Raw genomic sequence first — 22401 nt, 5'->3', positions numbered from 1 at the left:
CTGTTTGCCAAATCCCACACACTGACCTGGGCGAGGGAATTGGAATCAGATGATTGTTACAGTTGACCCAGACGTGGGTTTACGAGTTAGAGCCGCATGGGTATAGGATCCTCAGCCTCTGCCAGGCGTCCGGTTTCAAGAAGGAGGGACACACCAGTGTGACCTTCTCCTTGCTTGAAAGTTGCTATGTCTGTAACAGCTGGCCGGTACTCTCTGTCCATTGAATACCCATCATATGCACTCAGGGGAAGAGAGTCAGGAGGGGGAGCTGCAGGTCTGGGTCACGAACCAACTGAGGAAAGGGTATGGGAACAAAAGAAGGGTCCTCACCAAATCTGCGCTTCAGAGGTCACTTTCATCATTGACCACAATCAGGAGTAGAGGCAGCGAGCCCGTCACTGGGGGGAGTCTCTTGGGAGAGCTTGCTGTACCAGTTTCTAGCTGGGCTAATGGGCTGGGCCCTGCAGGGTCCACAGGTGAGGTGACCTTCCCAGAGCAAATGCAAAGAATGGGGAGAGAAGGAGCTGGGGGTTGGAATCCAAGGGGGGCCCACAGCTCTTATAGCACTGGAGGGAGGCGGGAGGCCAGGAGAATCAACCACAGAGAGCAGACCCCCAAGTTTCTATGTCAGAGACTACAGGGAGGTCAAACAGATGAGGATTCCGACCTGACCCTACTGTTGGCCTTTAGGAGGGCATTGGTGACCTTAGGAAGATGTGACGCAGAAGTAGAAACCAGATTCGCGACGGTGTGAATAAGAAGGTGAGGATGTGAAGCCATCATTTCAAGAAACTTGGCTTTGAAGGGAAAGCTCGGCAGGGCCAGATGGAGGAGGGGTTGGTTTGTTACAGGAAGATGCAGAGGGTGCAGAGGCAAGGAGAGCTGAGAGGGTGAAAACTAAGGGGAACTGGGGGGCTTGAGATCCTGAGAAGGCAGCGTCCCAGCCAGCAGGACAGGCACGGGTGGGTAGTCTGTTAGGCCAAGGGGTTTGGGAGTTTGAGGTCATTCTCTGAAGTGGAGGCCAGGCTCCCCAGGGGCCACAGTGTGACTAGATGTCACCCTCAGCAGCTCTGATGTAGGAAGAAGAGAGGTGGGAGAGCTAGGGGCTAACCCTGAGGGGTGGGGCAGGGCTGTTTGGCTGGGAGCAATGTCATACTAATGCCCAGTTTTCCAGGGACACCCCCTTCTCCAGGAAATATTAATAGGGCCACCTCAAAAAAGGGTTCATTCTTTTTCTGTTTTCTGATGCCTTCCAGATCTTTACCTGTGTTTTGGCCCCTGTTCCTTGCTGGGCTTCGTATTAGAATGCTTGTGCCTCTTTCATTCAGAACACATGTACAATTGGATTGTCATGCCCCTAAACCCCTATCTCCCTTTCAGTCTTCCCAGCCCCCATCCTCTTTTGTCATCGTCTCACCTCCTCCTTCCTACTCTGTCCTCAACCGCTATCCTGTTGGGCCTTGAACCACTTTTGACACACTGAGACCAATTCAAGCACCTGACACCATTCTAAGTAGACCTTTGGCCGTGGAATAAAATCTAAATTTCCCCTGGGGCAGATATATTTGGACTTGGTTCTCTTGGGAAAGGTGGTCAGAGCAAATGTAACGTAGAAAGTCTGGTTCAGTCGCCCCTTGAGGCTGGGCAGGGCTGTGATCTTCGCCAGACCTATGTGTATGCCAGTGCCTTCTGTTCCTTTCTCATGGTTGTCAGAGCAACTCAGAACCTCACACCGCTTGCTCACCTTTTCAGTATTGTCCACCACTGTTCCTGGGCAGGACCTTGGTGCTTGCTAAAGCATAGGCCTGCCCCTCTGCTGTCAGGCTTCCCCTTGGACTTGGTTCTGATAACTTCACCTGAGTCTAATTGTGGGAGCTTCAGAGAATGTGGTTCTCAGTGGGGCCGGCTGACTGTATGCAGGTCCCTCTTCTTGCCTGGCTCTCTGTGGTCCTTCCACCTGGAAACCTGGGCACTGCCTGATCTGTCCCCAAATTCTTCCTGTGGTTGATTTTAAAAATAAGCGTTTGATTTTAGAGTAGGTTTAGATTTAGAAAAAGTTATGATGGTAGAAGAGAGTTTGATTTGAAGGGCTTTAGGACATCTACACCTGCCGTCTGGCTGCTTCTGTTTAGCACTTGTAGAGTAAGATCTGAAGGTTTGAGGAGTGGGTCTGCTGCCGGGTGGGGGGTCGGGGGGCAGGGAGGGTTGTGTGGTGTTTTTTGTTTTGTTTTTACTAAGGATTGTGAGGGCTGTCCATTTGATTCCTCATCTGGCACTTAACCTGGCTAGTTGTTGAACTGTATCCAGATACTAGTGGATCCTTAGTGGTAGACTGCAGGTAAAAGAAATGGAAGTGCAGTGAACTAAAGGTAGAGGCTTTTGCTCCTTGGTTCTTTAGTGTGACAGGAAGCAAGGGATCCAGTTGTTATGGGTGGGCTTGAATGCTGGTTCTGTAGGATTTTGCATTTTATTGATGTGGAAAATTTGAAGCAGGGAGAAAGTAGAAATTACCATGGGTTATTTTACCAGATAAGAACCACTTTTTTTAAAGGTTGTATGCTTTCCGCATTACTTACTAAAAATGAAAGGATATTTTAACATCAAAAAAAATAGAGGAAAACATAGATCTCAGTTAAGACAGCGTAGCCTGTTCCCAGACAGGACAGTTGGCAAACTTGAACGTTTTTTCTCTAAATTGCCACCCAGCTTTTAGTAATCCTTCCCTGATCCACTTTATCTTGGGGTCCCCATGAGATGGCTCACTGATACCATGGAAGAGCTTAGGTCTGCATGTCTGTAGAGTGACCTGGAGTGACATCTGCAGGCCCACCTGTGAGTACTGCATGGCTGCAGAGGTGACATTGGCCTTTTGTTCTCTCTGCTCTCCAGGATTACTATAAGATCATTAAAACACCTATGGATATGGGAACAATAAAGAAGCGCTTGGAAAACAACTATTACTGGAATGCTCAGGAATGTATCCAGGACTTCAACACTATGTTTACAAATTGTTACATCTACAACAAGGTGAGATGTGGGGGCTGATAGAGAAGGAGAAGGTAAAGGAGGAGGTGGGCATGTCTGGAACCCATTGGGCAGGGGTGCTGGGTGCAGGTGGGATCAGAGTCCAACGAGAGGAGACCATTGGCGACAGAGGTAAATGGGACGGCTGGTTTTGCCTGTGACTGGGTGTGTTTCTTTTGAGGCCAAAAACATTTTGGTCATGTTTCCAAGCTGTCCTTGTTAGCTGGAAGCATGTGCTTCTGATACCCTTGGGACTTTGGTTCTTGAGCATGTCTAGTAGAGAAGGTGTGAAAAGGACAGTGACGACGCATTAAAAAGTCTGTTTGGACGACACAAATTGTCAGGAAGGAACCTACCAAGATATAGTTGTACAAAGGTGTGCTCAAACAGAAACCTAAATATGAGAGAGGGTACAGTGGGGCCCACCCGCCGCATCTGGAACTGTGGACATGACCATTGACAGCTAATGGCCATAGAATCAAGTGTTCCCTTACAGGGTCTTACATGTAGACATAAATATCACTTAACCCAGTAGCCAAACCATTCAGCTCGATTGTGCCTTGAAGCCAGATCATTTGTTTAAAGTCTCAGCTCTCACCACTAGGTTTAAGGGAAATGTGGACAGATGAGGTTCTCCATTTAGAGCTGAGTGGGAACAGCATGTGGCAGAGTGGGGACCCATAAGGCAGTGTGAAGTAGACATTTCCCCAAGCCCCAGTGAGCTGCTTTGGGGATATACTAGGGAACATTATTGGAGCCCTGTTCATGTATCTATGGCAAGAAATCCTGTGTAATTCAAATAATTCTAGTGAAGTTGCATTATGTCGAAGGAGGCTCTAGTGCAAGGAGGGCCCCTGTGTGTGATTGGCAGTGCTTGATAGATACTTAAGGCATTGGGATGGTTTCTCAAGCCAGAGGTTAAAAGACTAGAGAGGCAGCAGACCTGCAGGCATATGAAGCTTCCATGGTGCCAGTTAGGATAGCTTTGTTTTGGCCCTTTGGGGTTTAGATTGGGGAAGTACCCTGAATATGATGCTCCACACTTTGGGGCATAGGGTGGGGAGCTCTTGTTCTGTCTAGAAAGGTGGGGAGGGCTTTCCAACCCTCACCACGTGTGTCTCCTCTTTTAGCCTGGAGATGACATAGTCTTAATGGCAGAAGCTCTGGAGAAGCTCTTCTTGCAAAAAATCAACGAACTGCCCACTGAAGAAACTGAGATCATGATAGTCCAGGCAAAAGGAAGAGGACGTGGGAGGAAAGAAGCAGGTAGGGTACCTTCCGTGTCCCCAGCACTATTAGCTTCACACTGAAATAGCCTGTGGCAAAGTGGGGACCCATAAAGCAGTGTGAAATGGGCATTTCCGCAAGCCCCAGTGAGCCGCTTTGGGGATATACTGGGGAACAGTAAAGCAGGGAAATTGGCTTTATTTCTCCCTAGTCTTTGCCAGCCTTCTCCAATTTCACTGGGAGACTGGGAGTGGTGGGAAGACAACTATATTATACACTCGCTGCCTTGTTGCTGTTTGGGTATGGTGAGGCCAGGTTCATCAGGGGAACCAGCCCAGAGGGTCATATGACCATGTGACCCTCCAGCAAAGTAGGAAAAATTGGGCCTAGCCTTTTTTGATGGACTTCAGTTAAAAAGAAAGTACAACTTTTTCAAAGCATTTTTAAATTATTTGAATTCTTCATCCCACCAGTGCTATAGTCAGTCTTTGTTTTTCATTTTAGATAAATTAACCTGATCAAGGGCAGTTTTAATTAATATTCCAGTCCTAGAGCCTTAAGGTTTGTTATTTGAATTATTTATTAATACACTTGTGTTGGAGCCATGTCTGCTATTTGATAGTCTTCTGAAGTCAAGCCCTCTTTGTCTGTCTTAGCACCTACCCCTGCCCCCAAGCCTGACACGGGATTCCGAAGGCCAGCTGGTAGGGAGTAGCCTACTCATGAAATGTTTCTGTCTAGGAAAAGTTTAAACAGCTGCCTTCTGCATCTTGCCATCCGCAGCTCCGTGCTGCAGAAAGGTGATGTTTGCAAGGTAGCCTGTGCTGTGAGTTGTTTGCTTCTCTAAGGAGTGGGCTTTCACGTGACTTCCTATCCCATGTGGAAGTGGTGGCTTCATGGGAGCAGAGGGGGTTGGCTAGATCCCCTGTAGTGCTGAGGGGGAGCCAAGGAGAGCTGGTCTTGAGGGTCACCCCTTAGCCATGGAACCTGCCCAGAGGCGTCCAGTATCCTTACGACCAAGGAGCCCCATCCTCCCTTCCTGGGACAAGGGGTTTGGTCTTTACATGGGGTGGATGTAGCGCCTCGTGTGTTTTGGCTCACCCACACAACTGCTGGGAGGCAGTCTGAGCCGGTCATGAAGGGCAGCAGCCGTCCAGCCTCCCCCTGTGATTCAGAGAGGTGGGGGTAGCCAATTTCCAGAAACCTTGGCCAGGGCTGCCGATTCCGTCCCCCTGCCAGAAATGCTTACTCAGAAGGCAGCGTTTCTGGGAATGAGGACAGCTCTGCCTGAAAGCACCAAGGAGCATTTTTTTTGCTGTCACTGTCCTGGTGCTGACTCTCAGCGTGTGTTTCCTGTGCCTTTGGCTCAAGCCTTCATGCTCGTGAAGGGGTCTCTGTGCCTGAGTCCCCAAGTCAGGACTTGGAGCCAGGACACCCCAGGAAGTGTGGAATGTGGTGTGCCACTGCTCTTAGAGCCCCCTGGGACAGGTGGACAGATTTGGCTGAGGTCCAAGGTATTTAGGCTGTTCTGTCTCTTAGACAAATAGTTACAGAGACACTGTGTGCCATGCCCACGCCGATGTGTGCTTGCCACGTGTGGCAGTGTCCCCACAAGGTCAGCCGGCGTGCAGACATGGCATCTAACCACCTGTCCCTTTTATGATTGGTAGGGACAGCAAAACCTGGCGTCTCTACGGTACCAAACACAACGCAAGCATCGACTCCTCCGCAGACCCAGACCCCTCAGCAGAATCCTCCACCCGTGCAGGCCACACCTCACCCCTTCCCCGCTGTCACCCCAGACCTCATCGTCCAGACCCCTGTCATGACAGTGGTGCCTCCCCAGCCACTGCAGACGCCCCCGCCGGTGCCCCCCCAGCCACTGCCCCCGCCCGCACCAGCCCCCCAGCCTGTGCAGAGCCACCCGCCCATCATCGCGGCCACCCCACAGCCTGTGAAGGTGAGCGTCCTGTGCGTGTGTGTGGCCTAGCCTGACCACTGGCTGGCTCCGGTCACCTCAGCTAGATGACCCTTGCCTCCCCTTCCACTCCATTGTAGTGAGGCTTACAGAAGACAGTCACCTATCCTTGCTGATGCTTCTGGCTCCCAGGGCACTTGTGGGTAGTTAGGACCTGGGGGGATCAAGCTGTGTTTAAATCAGCACAGCCTAAAAGCTGCTGTCTTGCTGACCCACAGATCCCATAATTGAGTAACACCTCCCGGGGGGTTGCTGCCCCCCTTCCCATTTCTAATTTAGACTGCATATTTGCAGATGCTGTCTAAATAGTCTCTGAAATGTGCCTCCCATGGGTGGCCAGAGTGACAGAGGTTGGCTGTGGGAGAGGTCCCTGGCATGTAGGAAACTGCTTTCAAAAGTCTCTTTGGCCTCTGGTGAGCAGATCCCACACTTAGTTGTGTGCTTTCTCCTGCCACTGGCAGGGTCCTGTCCCAGCTGCAGAACTGAGTGGTGGGACAGGGTTTCCCTGTCTTCAGTCCTTCACCTGTGGAATTTACCTTTGGGCCCTGTTCCCTGTGAGTGTTGAGACCCTAGAAAGGACCTGGCTTCAGGAGTGACCCTGAGGGCCCGCTGTGCCGGCCGCTGCCTCTGACCGTGCCTATCGCGCCTGTGCTCTCGGCAGACAAAGAAGGGGGTTAAGAGGAAAGCGGACACCACCACCCCCACCACCATCGACCCCATTCACGAGCCACCCTCACTGCCCCCGGAGCCCAAGACCACCAAGCTGGTGGGCCCCCGGCGGGAGAGCAGCCGGCCTGTTAAGCCTCCGAAGAAGGACGTGCCCGACTCGCAGCAGCACCCAGCGCCAGATAAAAGCAGCAAGGTCTCAGAGCAGCTCAAGTGCTGTAGTGGCATTCTCAAGGAGATGTTTGCCAAGAAGCACGCAGCTTACGCCTGGCCTTTCTACAAGCCCGTGGACGTGGAGGCGCTGGGCCTGCATGACTACTGTGACATCATCAAGCACCCCATGGACATGAGCACAATCAAGGTTAGTGGGTGTGCCCCTGGAGCTGGGGAACGGGCTCCCTGGGACAAGGAAGGCCAGCACCTCTGAGGCCTGTCCAAGAGGAGGGCCCAGTCTTACTAGCTGTCTAGGCTCTTCTCACCAGCCCAGGGAAGCCCAGTGCCCCCTGCTGGAGATTATGGGGACATCATCTGAGATCATGTGGTCATTTTGGTCACAGACAGCAATGCTGCCCTTTCCCTCATCTGAGGATGAGCCCTCTTGTAGCCTTGAGGCCCAGTGCCCATAGATACCTTCACTCGGTAGATGCTCCTGCAGAGTTTGGGGAGTGGTGACTTTGCCAGGCTCTATGTCATGAAGAAGGCCTTGGTGTCTCTTAGTAAAGGGCACACAAGTGCTGGCATTTTCACTGTAGTATCCTGAGGCCTTTTTGGTTTTGTTTATTTTAGGCCTTTTGGCACTTTTCTCCTTCTGAGAGTGGAGTAGGCCTGCCCAAACGTGGGATGGGCAGAGCAGGGGACATTGCTGTGTTCCTTTTGACCAGTGCCCTGTCCAATGTCACCAGGACAAGTACAGGCCAAGTCAGAACTGGGCCCAGCCCTCCCTTTGCAGTTCTGGCTTAAGCAGTACCTCTCTGGCTTCTCTGTCCACTTGCCTTTTAGCCAGGCACAGTGGGTAGGTTTGGATGCTAGCAGGGCAGTTCCTCGCCCTGAGACTTGGTGTTGGAGTATCTCCTTGTCCACCTGGTGCTGAGAACTGGGGTGATAACCTCTCCCTGCTATGGTCTGGGTTAAACCCAGAGCCATTGAGAAGTTGACTTGCTCCTCCCTACAGGCAGCCCTCCTTGCTGCCACCTCCCCATTGGAGCAGGGGCAGCCATGGCTAACCAGGACCCGTCCTGTCTTTCTAGTCTAAACTGGAGGCCCGTGAGTACCGTGATGCTCAGGAATTTGGTGCCGATGTCCGATTGATGTTCTCCAACTGCTACAAATACAACCCTCCTGACCATGAGGTGGTGGCCATGGCCCGCAAGCTCCAGGTGAGGCTCTGGGGGAGCTCCGGGTGTGGGATTCTGCAGAGGAGCAGGCTGGGTGGGCCAGGCCACTATGGGCCTTGGCAGATTTTGTCGCTTGCTTTGGTATAATGCCATGTTGCTTTGGAAGAGTGGACTAAAGTCAGGATAACACGTAAATTTTACATTAGGATTATTTCCTTATAATTAAAGCAGGGTGGTTGGTTATGGTCTTGGGCATTTTGGATTTTGGGGTGTTCCACTGAAAGCCCCCCACCCCCCTGCATTCGGTTGCCCTTGGCTGGAAGAGTGCGTGTCCTGTGCATGGCCCAACCTCTTCTCCAAAACAGACCTGTCTCAAGTCGGCGAGGGACACTCTTGCCAGGTAGACAGTTTGTCACAGTTCTGAGCTGAAGTAACTGCCCAACTGTGGGCGTTTCTTCACCAGAGCCTTGAAAGCCTTTGTTTGCCTTCCCGCTCCAGGGCAGCTGCTTCTAGATGCTCTGTGTGGCCATGATGCACTAATGGGTGGGATTCGTAACCCCTTCAAGTTGATTCTGGGTGATGTACGCTGTGGAGTGCACACATGGGTGGAAGGGAGGGGCAGATTACAGCATAAATATGTGAACTAACTCCACTTTTTTCTATTTTAAAAAAAAAAAAAAGGAAAAGCATATACCCAAATTTAAACAGAGACATATCTTTGAGTAGAACAATGAGGAGTTAAAAATTATGGAGAAAAAAGTCGACATTTAGTACTGTTATAATCTGTTTTATTATTATTTGAAATTACACATAATAAAAATTCCCAGCCTCTTCTCCCCAAGGTCCCAGGTTGCACTTCTGCTTTCAGGGTCAAAGCAGACTGTGGGCTGAGCCACCTGCTGTCACAAGGTACAGGTCCAGTCTGCACATCCTGCATCAGGTCCTCTCCTGGCACCTGGGTGGGCCTTTCTCAAACCAGGCTTTCTCAGCCATCTGTGAAATGCTTCCAGAAGCAAGGCTTGCAAAAGGCCTTTGGTGACCTGTGGGTTGGTGTCTATCAGAGGTCACCTGAGCCCTGCTTGCCCACCTGCCTTCCAGCTCTGTTAACTCCACACGTTGTCATGCATTCACCAGCATAGTGTCTCCTGTGTCATCATGTTGGAGCCAAGGCATGGTCCTCTTTGTTCTTTCACTGCAGCCTGTCTGGATTAGCCTTTAGTGCTCTGAAACTCTAGGTGTTTAAAAAAAAAAAACAACTTACTAGCATGGATCTGGCTATCGTTAAACACACACTCAGACTTGAAGGTTTGTATTTCTACTGGCTGTTTATTAGTTTTATTTTATCTGAGGTTTTTTGTTTAGTTCTGTTTTATGTTTTTGGAAGGGGGACTCTCTTTAATTCAGTGGTATGTTGTCTGCTTTCTTCACAAAGCTTCCTTTTTCAGTATTTACTTTTGCATTTCCCATTCTTGAAGCAGATCAGGGTTTATAACTTTTCTGCAATTCTCATATGTAGCCACTAGGTGGCAGTGGTGCCCAGAGAGAGAGGGGGAGGGAGGGGGAGAGGAGAGAGGAGAGAGGAGGGAGGGAGGGAGGCGCACCCACCCCCTTTCCCCATTCTCTCTCTCCTTCTCCTCCCTGAGGACTTGGATAGCATTTGCCCAGATTAATACCCATGTCCTTTATTTGCCCTCATGCAAACAGCTAAACCAAAACAAGTTCTCTGTCAGCACCAAAGATCACTATTTTGAGCGACTTTATTTAAAAAGAAGAAAGAAGATATTCTCTGATATATTTTAGCTCTTCGTCTTCCTAATTTTTGTGCCTGTTTTAAGGCTTTTTTTGTTTCTTTTGCTTTTTTTTCCTTCTGGGAGTGGCATGAGCATGCCCAGACAGGGGATTTGCTCATAGCAAGGGCACTGAGATATTTGCCACAAAGCAGCCTCTTTTCTAAACGTTGACTCCAGACACCAGGCTGGATGGGGCAAGGTCCTTGCTCTCGAGGAGGGTCCACTTCATGTGGGGGGAGGGGGCAGTACGCAGTGGGCCACTCAGCACGAGGCTGCCTCTGCCCCCAGCTTGCTTTGTCCCTTGCAGGTTGGGTCTCCACGCCGTTGAAAGTAACATGCCAGGAGGCAGGTGGGGGTGCCTGATTCAGCCCAGTTGACGTGGCAGGCCCCCTGTGTGGACTTTTCCTCTAGAAGGCAGTTCCTGTATTTTGTAGCATTTTGAGCTGTGTTTTCTTCTTTCTTTTGAAGCTTTCTAGGATCAGCATGGTTTAGGTGGCAAGATTACCTACCCACTGGGGAGGAGGAGTAACAAAATCCCAGCCCTTGTTTGCCTCAGTAAGAGGTGTTGGGACCTACTGTCTCTTAATTAGGCTGTGCCCAAAGACTGGGATTTACCCAGAAAGTTTTACGGGAAATGATCCACTTTATATTCCTCTTCCAGCCTGTAAATTCTGGGCCTTTAGAAAACCCACATCCCACCACCTGGCAGCTGTGGTCACAAAGATAGTCAGGAGCCCCTGGGCTCAGGGTTTCCTTGGGAGCCTGAGCGTGGCTTGAGCTGAGGGCTGCTAGCCTAGCTGCTGGGCCCAGAACTGCTGGGCCCAGAGCTGCTGGTGGTACTGTCCTCTACCCTCTGTTCTATTGTGAAGTGAGGAGTAATTTAGGAAGTTTTGCACCTATGTGGATTACCAGAGTTTTATTTTGAGAGAAAGTGCAAATTCATGGTGGTACGCAATTGTTTTTATGGCAAGGAAAAAAATTAAACTGAGAAAAGTGTGTTGGGGTCCTGCATTAGGTCCCAGAGGTAGGAAGCTTGTGAAGCGTGTGTGAGAGTGTGTTTGTGTATCTAGTGTTCATTCACGGCCGCATCCCCACCACCTGACACCTCGTGTGCCTCCACGGCCTACATTGTACTCCCCACCTCTGTGCCCTGGTTATGCCCAGGTATGGCTAAGCCTCACAGCAGTATCCAGGCATGGCCAAAGAGGGGCCGACTGGGCAACACCTTCTCCTTGGGTCTCTACCTGTGCTCAGCTGCAGGCTGATTTGCCTGGGAGTCTTCGGACACTGCAACCTCCCAGCACCTGAGCATCTCTGTTTCACTAAAGGGGAAGGGGGGAGCTCCCTCCATGAATCTGATGTAGCCCAGAGTAGATGGCCCTGGTCAACATTCCAGCGAGAGGAGATACTTACTCTCTGAAACCAGTGTTCTTTCTGATGTTGAGAATTGCGACATGGCTCAGATTCTTGGAGTGGGGTGGAGGTAATGTCACACCAGGCGGAGTAGATGGGTTCATCTGAATACATTGCCAGCTCTGGTGCAGGAGCCCTGAGCCCCTGCTCCCCCGGTGGGTGCTGGTTGTTGGTGTTCACTGCTCCTTTCTGTCACTGTCCTCCCTAATGACATACTTGCCCTGGGTGCATCTCATTGGGTTTTACCATCCTCTTGTCTGCCCCCACGCCCCTTTGACCTTTCTTTTGTACCATCCTCCTGGGTGCCTGCAGCTATTGTCCTCCTCTCATTCTTAGGTCTCAAGTTCCCCAAAGGCTCTTTGCCACCCCTTGCTGTTTCTACCTTAGCACTTACGGCACTGTACAACTGTTTGTGTTCACCCCTTCAGGACAGGGAGCACATCATTCTTGTTTGCCACAGAGCAGGTGCAAGTCTCAGCCACTTGGGAAGGTTTTGTGCAGCAGCCCTTAGCTCATTGGCACACAGGCCCGAGTGTGTTTCCCAGTATGTCCCCCACTTGGGCTGATGCAGGTGGGAGGATGATGGGTCATTCAGCTGGGCACAGCCAGGAGGCAGGCAACCCACCTGGCTTTTGTCTCATGCTCCTTGCTGTTTGGTCTTGGGGCTTTGGGAGGACAGGGACCAGAAGCAGCTGGGGAGGGGAAGGAGGCCTTAGGGCAGGTGCCACCCCCATTTGTACAACAGTCACAGCCTGTGGGTCAGGAACAGGGATGTCCTTGTGGTAAGGGTAGAGCTGTCTGGCAGCTGGCGTCGGGGGCTAGGTTCACAGACCAGTGGCACGAGATAGCTTCCACTTGGTAAAGTGTCACCTCCCAGCAGCACCAAGTGCTTGGCCCTGCTTGCCACCCTTCTCCCTTCTTGGGGTCCTGATGCCCTACTACCTTCTTAGACACATTTCTCTAAGAGCAGGCCTGGCTCTTTCAGATGCTCATGTGGGTCAGTCATGGACCTGAGCCTGCCCACATCCAGGGCACTGTGAGCAGAGAGGGTCTTGCTCACCTTGTCTGAAGGCCCCCTCTCCCTGGCAGCTTGAGTGATAATGGTATCTGGTCATCCCTCCTGTTTGTCTTCTCTGTTGCTCTCAGATCTGCTCCATGATTTATTTCTGATTAAATTAGAAAGTTTTTGCCTTTCTAGTACTTAAACTGAAAATCACTCAGATAGCAGAGTTCAGGCAGCACCTTGCTGAGAGGAGAACCTGCCTTGGAGGAGGCCGAACCTGAGTAGTCTGGAGGGGAGGGGACAATACCACAGTTGTGTGGAATGCCTGCCCTGCTGCCCAGGTCACTCATTTCCAGTTTCCTGGGGGCGGGGAAACCTGAAGCTGCATTCCAGAGACATCAGGAGAGTCTTGTAGGGTGGGCTCTGTCAGATACACTCAAGTTTGAAATACCAGCCTTGGAGCTCTACCCCACAGCCCTTCTGGGCCATGCTGCTCTCTCCAACATGGATTCACACTTGAGGAAGGCCCCCCTTCTGTTATGTGAGTTGCTGTGTTAACTGACTTATTCCAGGCTTAAAGCAGGTCTCAAAATCCTACTGGAAAACCAGGTCTCAGGAGCTCCTGGGGTGGGATCCTATGCTTAGTAAGCCCAGGGTCTCTGCTCACGTTGCTTGCACCTCACAAGGCTGGCTGTCTCCCATAGCCTATTCTCAGCATCCCATATCTCGTCTATAAATTTCTCACATTTCTGGTGTACCCTGGAGATGCCTTAGGCAGTGGCATGGCCCTGCTCAGTTATGTGCCCACTACAGCGAGGACTTGATCTCCTCACTGGCTGTGGGCTCTGTGCTGGGCATACTCCCACCTTGGGACCTTTGTTCTCTCTGGAACTCTAAAACTGCAGACCCCACCCACTCCCTATGGGAACGTGAACCGTAAGACCCCTGTTCTGTTCACTGTTGTGTCCTGGTGCCCGGCCCACCGTCCAGAAGGCTCCCTTGAGATGTGCTGACTGAATGAGCATCAACCTGATGGGAGCCTCAGAGCACTCTTTCTGTGGGTCCTGTCCGGGCCTGCCATCTGTCAAGGATCCCCAGACTGATGTCCTCATTGGGCTGGCTATCTCCTGTGATGTGAGTCACCTGTCCTTACCTCAGCTGTGTCTCCCAGGGAGTGGGTGCCAGGCCATGTCGGGAGCACCTTTCTCCCCAAAGTGAGATTTGAAAGAGGAGTGTTGAAAGGGTTATCAGGGGGCCCTTGCCAGCCCCTCGCCTTAGTGATAAGGGGGTCACCATTGACTCAGCCCTCTTTGTTTCCTGTTGAGTCACCCCCAGCAGCCAGGGATAGTGTGACGCTGGGCCACAGTCCAGGCACCCCCAGGGCACCCAGCAGCCCTCACGGGCACAGCTTCCCCCTACCCCTCACTTCCAGGATGTGTTCGAGATGCGCTTTGCCAAGATGCCGGATGAGCCCGAGGAGCCTGTGGTGGCTGTGTCCTCCCCAGCGGTGCCACCGCCCACCAAGGTTGTGGCCCCGCCCTCATCCAGTGACAGCAGCAGCGATAGCTCCTCAGACAGTGACAGCTCCACTGATGACTCCGAGGAGGAGCGAGCCCAACGACTGGCTGAGCTCCAGGAGCAGGTGAGGACACAGGCAGCCCCATTTTCAAACCACAACCCCCCGCCACCCCCTACGCCCCCCCCCCGCCCCCAGCATGAGTTCCAGCATGAGCAGAATTCCCACTGGTCCCCTTGTGCCAGGTCAGGTGCATATTGTTCATACTTAAATGTACACTGTGGGTATGGAGATGGGGTGACGTGGCCGTTCCCTGGGCAGAGGTGAGGCTTTTGTATCCTTCTGGTATCTGGAAGAAGGAGGCCGAGCCAGCATATGGTGCGTCTCTTCTGGGGCTTCCAGGATGCTCCTCTCTCTACAAGCTGGCCATTAGGCCTTTAGTGCCCACATGTGTCTATGCGCTCCTTTTTTTTTTTTTTTTAATATTTATTTATTTGGCTACGCTGGGTCTAGTTGCTGAGTGCGGGTTCTTTGTTGCGGCATGTGGGTTCTTTTAGTTGCCACGTGCGGGCTCTAGTTCCCTGACCAGGGAATGAACCTGTGCCCCCTGCATTGGGAGTGCAGAGTCTTAACCACTGGACCACCAGGGAAGTCCCTGTCTATGCACTCTTGCCCAGCCTCTTCAGGGATCCTCTTCTTGGAACCAGCATGGTCATGGGGCTTGAGTGGCTCCTCTGACAAGGAGGACACTGGGCCACCCTGGGAGTTCAGGGTCTGGGTGGGCATGGGCACTTTGGATATCTAGTGAGACGGCAGGTCGTGGAGCTGAGGGCCAGAGACCAGGGTGACGGGATTGTGTGTCTTGCTTGTCTGCTCCACAGCTCAAAGCCGTTCACGAGCAGCTTGCAGCCCTTTCACAGCCCCAGCAGAACAAACCAAAGAAAAAGGAGAAAGACAAAAAGGAGAAGAAAAAAGAAAAGCACAAAAAGAAAGAGGAAGTGGAGGAGAATAAGAAAAGCAAAGCCAAGGAACTTCCTCCCAAAAAGACCAAGAAAAATAATACCAGTAACAACAACACAAGGTCTGTGGGTCACCCCTACCCCCACCAGTGCCCCTAGTCCAGATGGGGACAGTGGGGAGGGAGGCTGCCTCTCTGCTCTTTTTTCTGGGATGGGCCTTTGAGGGAGAGAGGATAGCAGGTAGCATGGTGCAGGCGGCAAGACAAACCACAGCAGCCCCCCAGTTCACCATTTGTGGTCTCAACTGCAGCCATGTGCTCCCAGGAAGGTGCTGCCAGTGCCCCCTGTTTCCTGTGAAGACCACTGGGTGGGCGTGTGGAAGCCTCCCCAAGCCCTAAATGGAGAGATATGTGCCCACCTTCCCCCAGGGACCCATTCTTAATGGTGTCTGCATCACCCCATCGTAGCAAGAAGGAGCCAGCACCCATGAAGAGCAAGCCCCCTCCCACATATGAGTCGGAGGAAGAAGACAAGTGCAAGCCCATGTCGTATGAAGAGAAGCGGCAGCTTAGCCTGGACATCAACAAGCTTCCTGGTGAGAAGCTGGGCCGCGTGGTGCACATCATTCAGTCGCGGGAGCCCTCACTCAAGAACTCCAACCCCGACGAGATCGAGATTGACTTCGAGACCCTGAAGCCATCCACCCTGCGTGAACTGGAGCGCTATGTCACCTCCTGTTTGCGGAAGAAAAGGAAACCTCAAGGTGCCCTTGGGCACCCTGGGGCGGTGGCGGGGGGTGATGTTCCCAGTCCTGGGTGAGGGAGAGGGCTGGGCAGATGGGCCAGGCTGCTACCCTTGCACCTCTAGTAGTGAGGCCCCTGTTGGCACCTTCAGGCAACTTTGCCTTCCAGTCTCGGCCCTCGTTCTCTGCAGGCTTGCTTTCCTTCCGATTATAAAATCTGCGTTCTTGACATAGAAACCTCTGAAGGGTTGTGACATCAGACTCAGCCTTAGGCTTATTGGTGCCTTTGTTGATCTCTCTGGCTGCTGGCCATCTGCGGTCCACCTGCACCTAGGTGTCCTAAGCCTTGCTCTGAGCAGCAGCAGCAGCAGCTTTCGTCCTTAGCTTCCTGCCTCTGAGTCTTCCCCAGAAGCCACCCCCCTACGTCTTTGGGGTCTCTGGGCATGGGGGGTGTGGCTAGGAGGAAAGGCATTAAGTTGGCACTGTGCCTGCCTGCTGTCTTCTCTAGCTTGGTGTGACACCCCCCCTCCCCCACCCCCAGGTCTTCCAAGCAGCTCTTTTGTGTTGTCAGTGTCTTGTCTTGGCTCACAGCTTTTGTGTTAGAACCAGTAGGACTTAGGATCCACATCAGGGCTTTGCACACAGCCTTCATTCCAGCCCGGACTGACTCCTGGGGTCCTTGGCACACACACACACCCCATCCTCCGCCCAGGGTGCCACACAGTGACACTTGCCTCAGTCTGCACACTGAGGTGCTGGGAGATCCCTTGGGCCTCTTTCCTTGTCTTGTTTTGTCTTTGACTGTCATGTCCCCTTTAGGTCCTCTTTACCCACTGTCAGAAAAGTAGCTGAGGGAGCATAATCGCAGCAGTCCCTTGTGTTAGAGAATTCCCTCCTGCCCTGGTCTCTTAATCCTTGATGAACCCTGTAAAAGGGTATTTTGAGAGATTGGAGGGACCTTGAAAGTCCAGTGTAAGCCAAGTGTTTGGCTGGCATGCATGGTAGGCTAGCTGCTTACCATTGGGAAATGTGGGTCTGGCCGGGGTTCGGAAGGATTGCAGCCGGCCATTAGGAGCAGCCTTCTGGCTCGTGGGACTCAGGGCCCTGCCTGACTCTGTCCCTGTTGCTTTATTGCAGCTGAGAAAGTTGATGTGATTGCTGGCTCCTCCAAGATGAAGGGCTTCTCATCCTCAGAGTCGGAGAGCACCAGCGAGTCCAGCTCCTCTGACAGCGAAGACTCTGAAACAGGTTAGGTGTCTAACTTAGAGTCTTGTCGGAATCCTGCCTGTGCTCCATCCTGTGTCCAGGCTACCAGAGACCAGAGATAGCAGTCATAAGAACTTGCGGGGCCCTCCCATCTGTCCATCTACTTGGTCACCATGTTAATCTCTAACTGGCGGCGGGGGTAACCCTGCACCTGCCCCCACACTACCCTCGACCTGGGCTGGGGCAGGGAAGACAGGTAGCCAGGGGCATTGACACTGCAGAGACCTGGGAAAGAAGGGGTGGGAGCAGATGATGGAGTTGATCTTAGCGTGACCCTGCCCAGCCTCACAGTCTTCCGTGTGTCACAGTTGCATGCAACACAGCCTTTCAGGTGATGTGATTTGGCAGGTGTGGAGCAGCCTGCTTTTGGCCCTGCTGTTCCTGGGGCTTAGGGCACTGCCATCCTCCCCATAGTGTGCTCACTGCTGCATTGGCTACTCCTAACTGCACGCACCTGGACATGCGTATCCGGTACCTCTAACAGTTCCTTCTCTCCATGCTCCATGGGCGTGCGTTTGTATCCACTGGTGCGCCTGAGCAGCAGCTTTGACACGGGAGGTGGGGGCAGGTGGAGATGCTGAGAGCTGTGCCGGTGGTGGGGAAGGGGACCTTTCCTCCAGATATAAGCCCTCCTGGTTATTCTTAGGGGAGCAGATGCTCTGACTGGCCCAGAGGAGAGGCTAGGGAAGAAGCCTGGTGACTAGCCTGTTCTGTGAGGTGGAGCCGGCCTTCTCTGGGTGAGCAGAGTTGTCCCTGGGCAGGTCTAACTCTATCAGCTGAGCAGACAGTCTGTGGACCACCCGCGAGCCTGCCCTGGGACCCTGGGTGTGCCCCTCCAGGCAGGCTGCAATGTGCACATCCACAGTGGGAAACGTGTGTTTGGGCAACGAAGACTCCTGGCATATTCTTTCACGTACCTATTTTATCCCTGATATTTTATTTTAACTGGAAATAAACGATAAGCTCCACTTTGTTCACATAAATAATGTGACCTGGTGGTGCCAAGGAAGTTTGAGGATCATTTGCAGCAGTTGGAAAGAGTGAAGCTGCCCTGAGGTGTGTGGGTCCACAGGTCCTCCTGTGGGCTCAGCCTGCCTCTGTCCAGGGAAGCTGGGGACAAGGGGGCCTCTGGGTCTTGTCACTGCTCCTCTTCCCTTTTACAGTAAGGACACCAGGTTTCCCAAGTGTTGGGGGAGGGCTCAGGACTACCTCATTTTCAGTGGGCCAAAGTGACATGAAAGTCATTAAGTATATTCTGTATTTATTGAGCTCCTGTTGTATGCAAAGATTGCTGTGAGTAGTTTGCTGGCTGCCTCTTTCTCCATCCTTAACCGTTTTTTCTTTCTTCCTAACCAGCTCCCCCTTCCATTGCTTTTTTAAACCTGTCTACCAGCAGGGGGCGCCGCATCTGGTGCTTGCTCAGGCGGAGCTGGCCCCAAGCCAGGGCCCAGTGCCCTTAACAGGGTGAATGGCCATATTCTTGGGCCCAATTAGCATTCCTGGTGGCTGCTGACTTCTCATTTTCAGTGCCAGCCAAGCCTCAGGTTTGTCTTTCCCTCTGGGGTTTTGTACCTCCTGCATTTTCTAGCAGGCTGTTTCTACTAGGGGTTTCGTAGCCTTTTCTCCTAAGGATCTGAACAACCAAAGAATACCCCAGAGGTTGAAATTGGCAGCGGACCTGATAGCTAAAACAGCATGGTTTGGCCCCACCCACTGTGGCACCTTAGGGGGCCATGACCATCACACCTGATGTCCCCGTTGCGAATCTGTGACTGTGGCCTTTGTCCCTGACTCCTGAGCTTCTGAGCGTCCTACAGCCTGCCTGCTGCCGCCTGCTGTGGAGTGACCATGATGGTATTGCTAGCAGCTCCCTGCTGCTGCTGAGATTTTTTTTTTTTCCTCCACATTTTTCCCCCTTTTAAAGAAGCTGGAAGGATTGTGCAACAAGTAATCTGAGAGTCCTGGGAACAGCTGTCCTGGCAGGAAGGAGGGCGAGATTTACAGTCTCAGAGCCGCCAGCCTGCAGGCTCCCAGGCTCCGGCAGTCCAGCCCTGGCGGCTCCCTCGGCTGCCTCCAGCTCCTTCCTCTTCCCAGGCACCCTCCCCACCTTGGGTTTTACGAGCCTCTCTTTTGTCTTCGTGGTCCTGACTTTTCCTTTGCCTTCTGTGTGCGCTGGAGAGCTCTGCCGGAGGCCAGCTGAGAGCTTTTACTCTTGGGAGGGACCCACCCTGTAGGTTTGTGCCCTGCAGCTCAGATGCTACAGGTTCCAAAGTGGGAGCCTGTGCCCTGGCACCACTGAATGTGGCCATCTGCCACCCCCATCCTGCACAGGAACCTGCACTTGCTCTCCGGGCAGCTGCTCGTGCTGGGTCCATGGAGCTGGGTAGATTTCTCTGACCAGTTACAGGTGGTTCTGCCTTGTGGGGAATGGGGCCTGGTGGGGGGCATTGAAGGTATTTCTCTTGGTGTTTGGGGGCTTGTTTTGCCCTTCTTGTTCTTGTGTTTCCATTTGGATTAGTGCTGAAATTCCTAAGAGCCTATATTTGTCAGTTCTGCCGACACAGCCCCGAGACATGAATCACCAAAAGAAATTGAACCAGAGGCACTAAGTTGGGGCTAGGGCAGTGGTACGTGGACTCCTCTCTGGCCACTGTCCATAGACAAGGATGCTGCTAGCTGCTCAGGACATGGGGGCTGGTCCTTGGGGCAAGGCCGCTTCAGGGAGGCAGTGCGTCCACAGACTGGGGCGGAGGGGGTGTTTCTTTTCCAGCTTTGTCCCAGGCCACTGTGTGTTTCTCCTCCTGTTCAGCAGCATGCAGCACTGCTGGCCAGTCCCACGACATCTTTTGAACCCAAGCTGTTACTTGAGTCGTGGTCTTCCACTGAGCTTTGATTCTGGTTAAACTCTGAATCAGCTTGAGGGACAGAATGTGGTGGTACAAGTGCCACCCTCCCACTGCCCCTGAGCCATCTTAAGCTTTCACCCCATCACATTGCTGATGTCTGGCTCTTCCCAAATGCCACCCACAGATCTTTATGGGTAGGGGTGGCCACACAGTTCCTGTCACTCTCAGGAGCACCCCTGGTCTGGGCTGGGACAGGAGTTCAGGGAATTCTCTTGGACTTGATTTTGGTCTTTTAGTTGCAGAGGGAGCACACTCCAGCTATTTTAGTCCCCTGGTTTCCTTTTCCCAGGATCGGAGCATGTGGGTGTTTCTTAATAGCTCCAAGGGGAAAAGGAATGCTTGATGTTTTGGAAAGATTTGAGCTGGAAAGTGCAGACAGAGGCCATGGGGCATTCTTCCCAGACAACCAGCCTCAGCTTCCGACCCCCTGGGGTCTTGGAAGGACTCGGTTCCAGTCCCATCTTGGGGCCTGCTGCTGCCCACTCCAAGGGTGTGACGCACGCTCTTGGGGAGGGGGTAAGTCCCCTGGTGGGGGTGGGGGTAGGAAGAGATCTGGAGGACGGGGCTATAGCCAGTCTGCCTGCACTGCCAGGTGACCCTCACACTCCCACACACACGCAGGGACGGATTTTAGGGCTTCATGGGCGAAGGTGAGCCTTGTGGAATGTGTCTTGAATGAGAGACTGGCCGGTGGGCGGGTTTTTCCCACATGCGCACTTGGGGACCATGGGAGTGCAGTGTTGGTTGCATCTGTGACTCTAACAGAAGCATCTGCTCTGCTATATGGGTGGGAACGAGCCCCACACCCCCTCCCCCGTCAAGGGGAGCTGCATTCGATGCCTGGGACAAAGAAGGGACAACTTTCTTCCTCAACCTGTTTTTATTTTTTGTTTTTTTCCTCCTTAACAGTGTATGTAACTGGCTCCTCTTTTTATAATTTTTTTTGGTTTCTTGCAGTTTATAGGAATGCAGAGGTAGGCTGTTAGCGAGAGGTCCTGCACTCCATATCTTTCTTAGGGTCTTTTCCTACCTCCACCCAAGCCCTGAGGAAGGGTCAGCATCACCTCCTTGAGATAGACAGGTGCAGAAAAGCAGACCCTGGGGGATAAGATCAGAATCAGTGGGTGCCTAATGCGCATGGCACACCAGGCTGGTCTTCAGAAGTGATGGCAAGGAGGACAGGCAGGGTAGCCTCTCAGATGCAAAGACCAGTAAAGGAAACACCAGCATGCACTCGGCACATATGGAACTTGTTACTGGAAGCAGTTCTGTCTAGAAGCATAAACGGCATAAACAGACTCAGGCGGTTCTGGAGACATCCATGCGTGCCAGATCCAAGGCCCTTCTAAGGGAAAGGTGGGTCTGTCCCCACCTGCAGCTGGCCAGGCAGGGGGTGGAACTCCTAGTCTGCGGCGCTATTCTCTCGTGCCCTGACAGCAAGCAGGGCACCGGAGGCTGGCTTGGTCTGCGGTTCTTCTGTTCTTATGACTTGAACGGTACATTCCACACCATTTCTCTCACACTGGTTTCTCTCTCCCTCTATGTAGGTCCTGCCTAATCATTGGACACGGACTCTTAATAAAACGGTCTTCAGTTCCAGATTCCTTCCCAGCAAGCTATAGCTTAAGTCCATTTTCTTCCGTGAAAGGGACAGGACTCCATCAAGTTATGGAATTCCTCAGAGCCCTGGGCCTGTCCCCTGGGGTGGATTAGTCATGTCCAGCAGCTCACGCCTAGTCCCGCCTCCGGGAAGGCTGCCTGCCTGGCTGCCCGCCCGGGCCTCCTGTGTAAAGACTGCCTGGCTGTCCTGCCCCGCCTCCCTGGTCGTCTGGGGTCCTCTGGGTGGGTGGCATCTCCCAGAGGGTGATGACAGTCCCCCCTGCACACGCATACATGTGGTGCTGCTCCGTGTGCAAGACCCCAACACAAATATGTTTTCTCTCCTCATCCCTCCCTCTTTTTTGGGGACTCTGGATCCTAACTGGTTCCCTCCTGGACCTTGCAATGACGTTAGCCCAGGGAAGATCTCATTCACCCTAAGGAAGAACACTGTAACATCTAGAGCTTCCCCAAGTGAGGAATGGGGCTTTAGAGGCGAGGCCAGCTGGGCCCAAAGGCTCACTGGGGCTGTCCCTCAGCATGCCTTCTCTCTGGTGACCTATAAGGCTCCATTAGCCAGAGGCTGTCACCAGCCACAGCTGATTCACAGCCCCCTGGAGTCCTCCTTTCTGTTTTCATTGTTCCCACTGTTTCTGTTGGGCATTTTCCCAACTTCTTTGGCCTCTTCTCCTAAAGTCACACAGGGAAAGTACTTCCTAAGCTGCCTCCCAGTCCCTCCCTTCCCAGGTACTTAGAAGCAGGCTGCAGGAGCTGCCAGGCAGGCCATTAGTGAGGGGCGTCTGGGGAGGAGTGGCCGTGTAGCCAGTTGACCTGGCTCCTCTAGGCCATCATCCTTTCCTTTGGTGGGGGTTGGGATCTGGGCTAGTGGCAAGAAAGGGTTCTTGAAACCCAGAGCACTGGACCAGTCAGTCGTGAGGGCATCAGAGCCTTCGGGCCCTGTTCCATGCACATGCTAGT

The 22401-nt window shown here is 52.6% G+C and overlaps 1 protein-coding gene across 14 annotated transcripts in view; it reads left to right on the top strand.

Annotated features, from left to right (window-relative positions):
* BRD4 (bromodomain containing 4) overlaps window positions 1–22401 on the top strand; it is an 82897-nt gene that overhangs the window by 48321 nt on the left and 12175 nt on the right. For 6 of the 14 annotated variants that reach the window (XM_022558766.2, XM_089905196.1, XM_022558767.2 and 3 more), the window contains 9 exons: window positions 2890–3027; window positions 4155–4290; window positions 5922–6211; window positions 6891–7256; window positions 8143–8271; window positions 13868–14077; window positions 14833–15032; window positions 15378–15673; window positions 16790–16900. In XM_022558766.2, the coding sequence (XP_022414474.1) occupies window positions 2890–3027; window positions 4155–4290; window positions 5922–6211; window positions 6891–7256; window positions 8143–8271; window positions 13868–14077; window positions 14833–15032; window positions 15378–15673; window positions 16790–16900 (1876 nt within the window). Of the gene's footprint in view, window positions 1–690; window positions 763–2889; window positions 3028–4154; window positions 4291–4328; window positions 4813–5921; window positions 6212–6890; window positions 7257–8142; window positions 8272–13867; window positions 14078–14832; window positions 15033–15338; window positions 15674–16789; window positions 16901–22401 lie in introns of those variants that run through there. The other 8 variants (XM_089905194.1, XM_089905202.1, XM_089905201.1 and 5 more) reach the window with 6 other exon arrangements.

The sequence above is a fragment of the Delphinapterus leucas genome, unplaced genomic scaffold, assembly GCF_059928025.1.
Source record: "Delphinapterus leucas isolate spDelLeu-1000000601 "Yukka" unplaced genomic scaffold, BTC_Dleu_Yukka2 spDelLeu_asBTCV2_sq25, whole genome shotgun sequence".
Lineage (NCBI taxonomy): Eukaryota > Metazoa > Chordata > Mammalia > Artiodactyla > Monodontidae > Delphinapterus > Delphinapterus leucas.
Note: the sequence above shows the minus strand (reverse complement) of the source record. Positions and strands in the feature narration are given on the sequence as shown.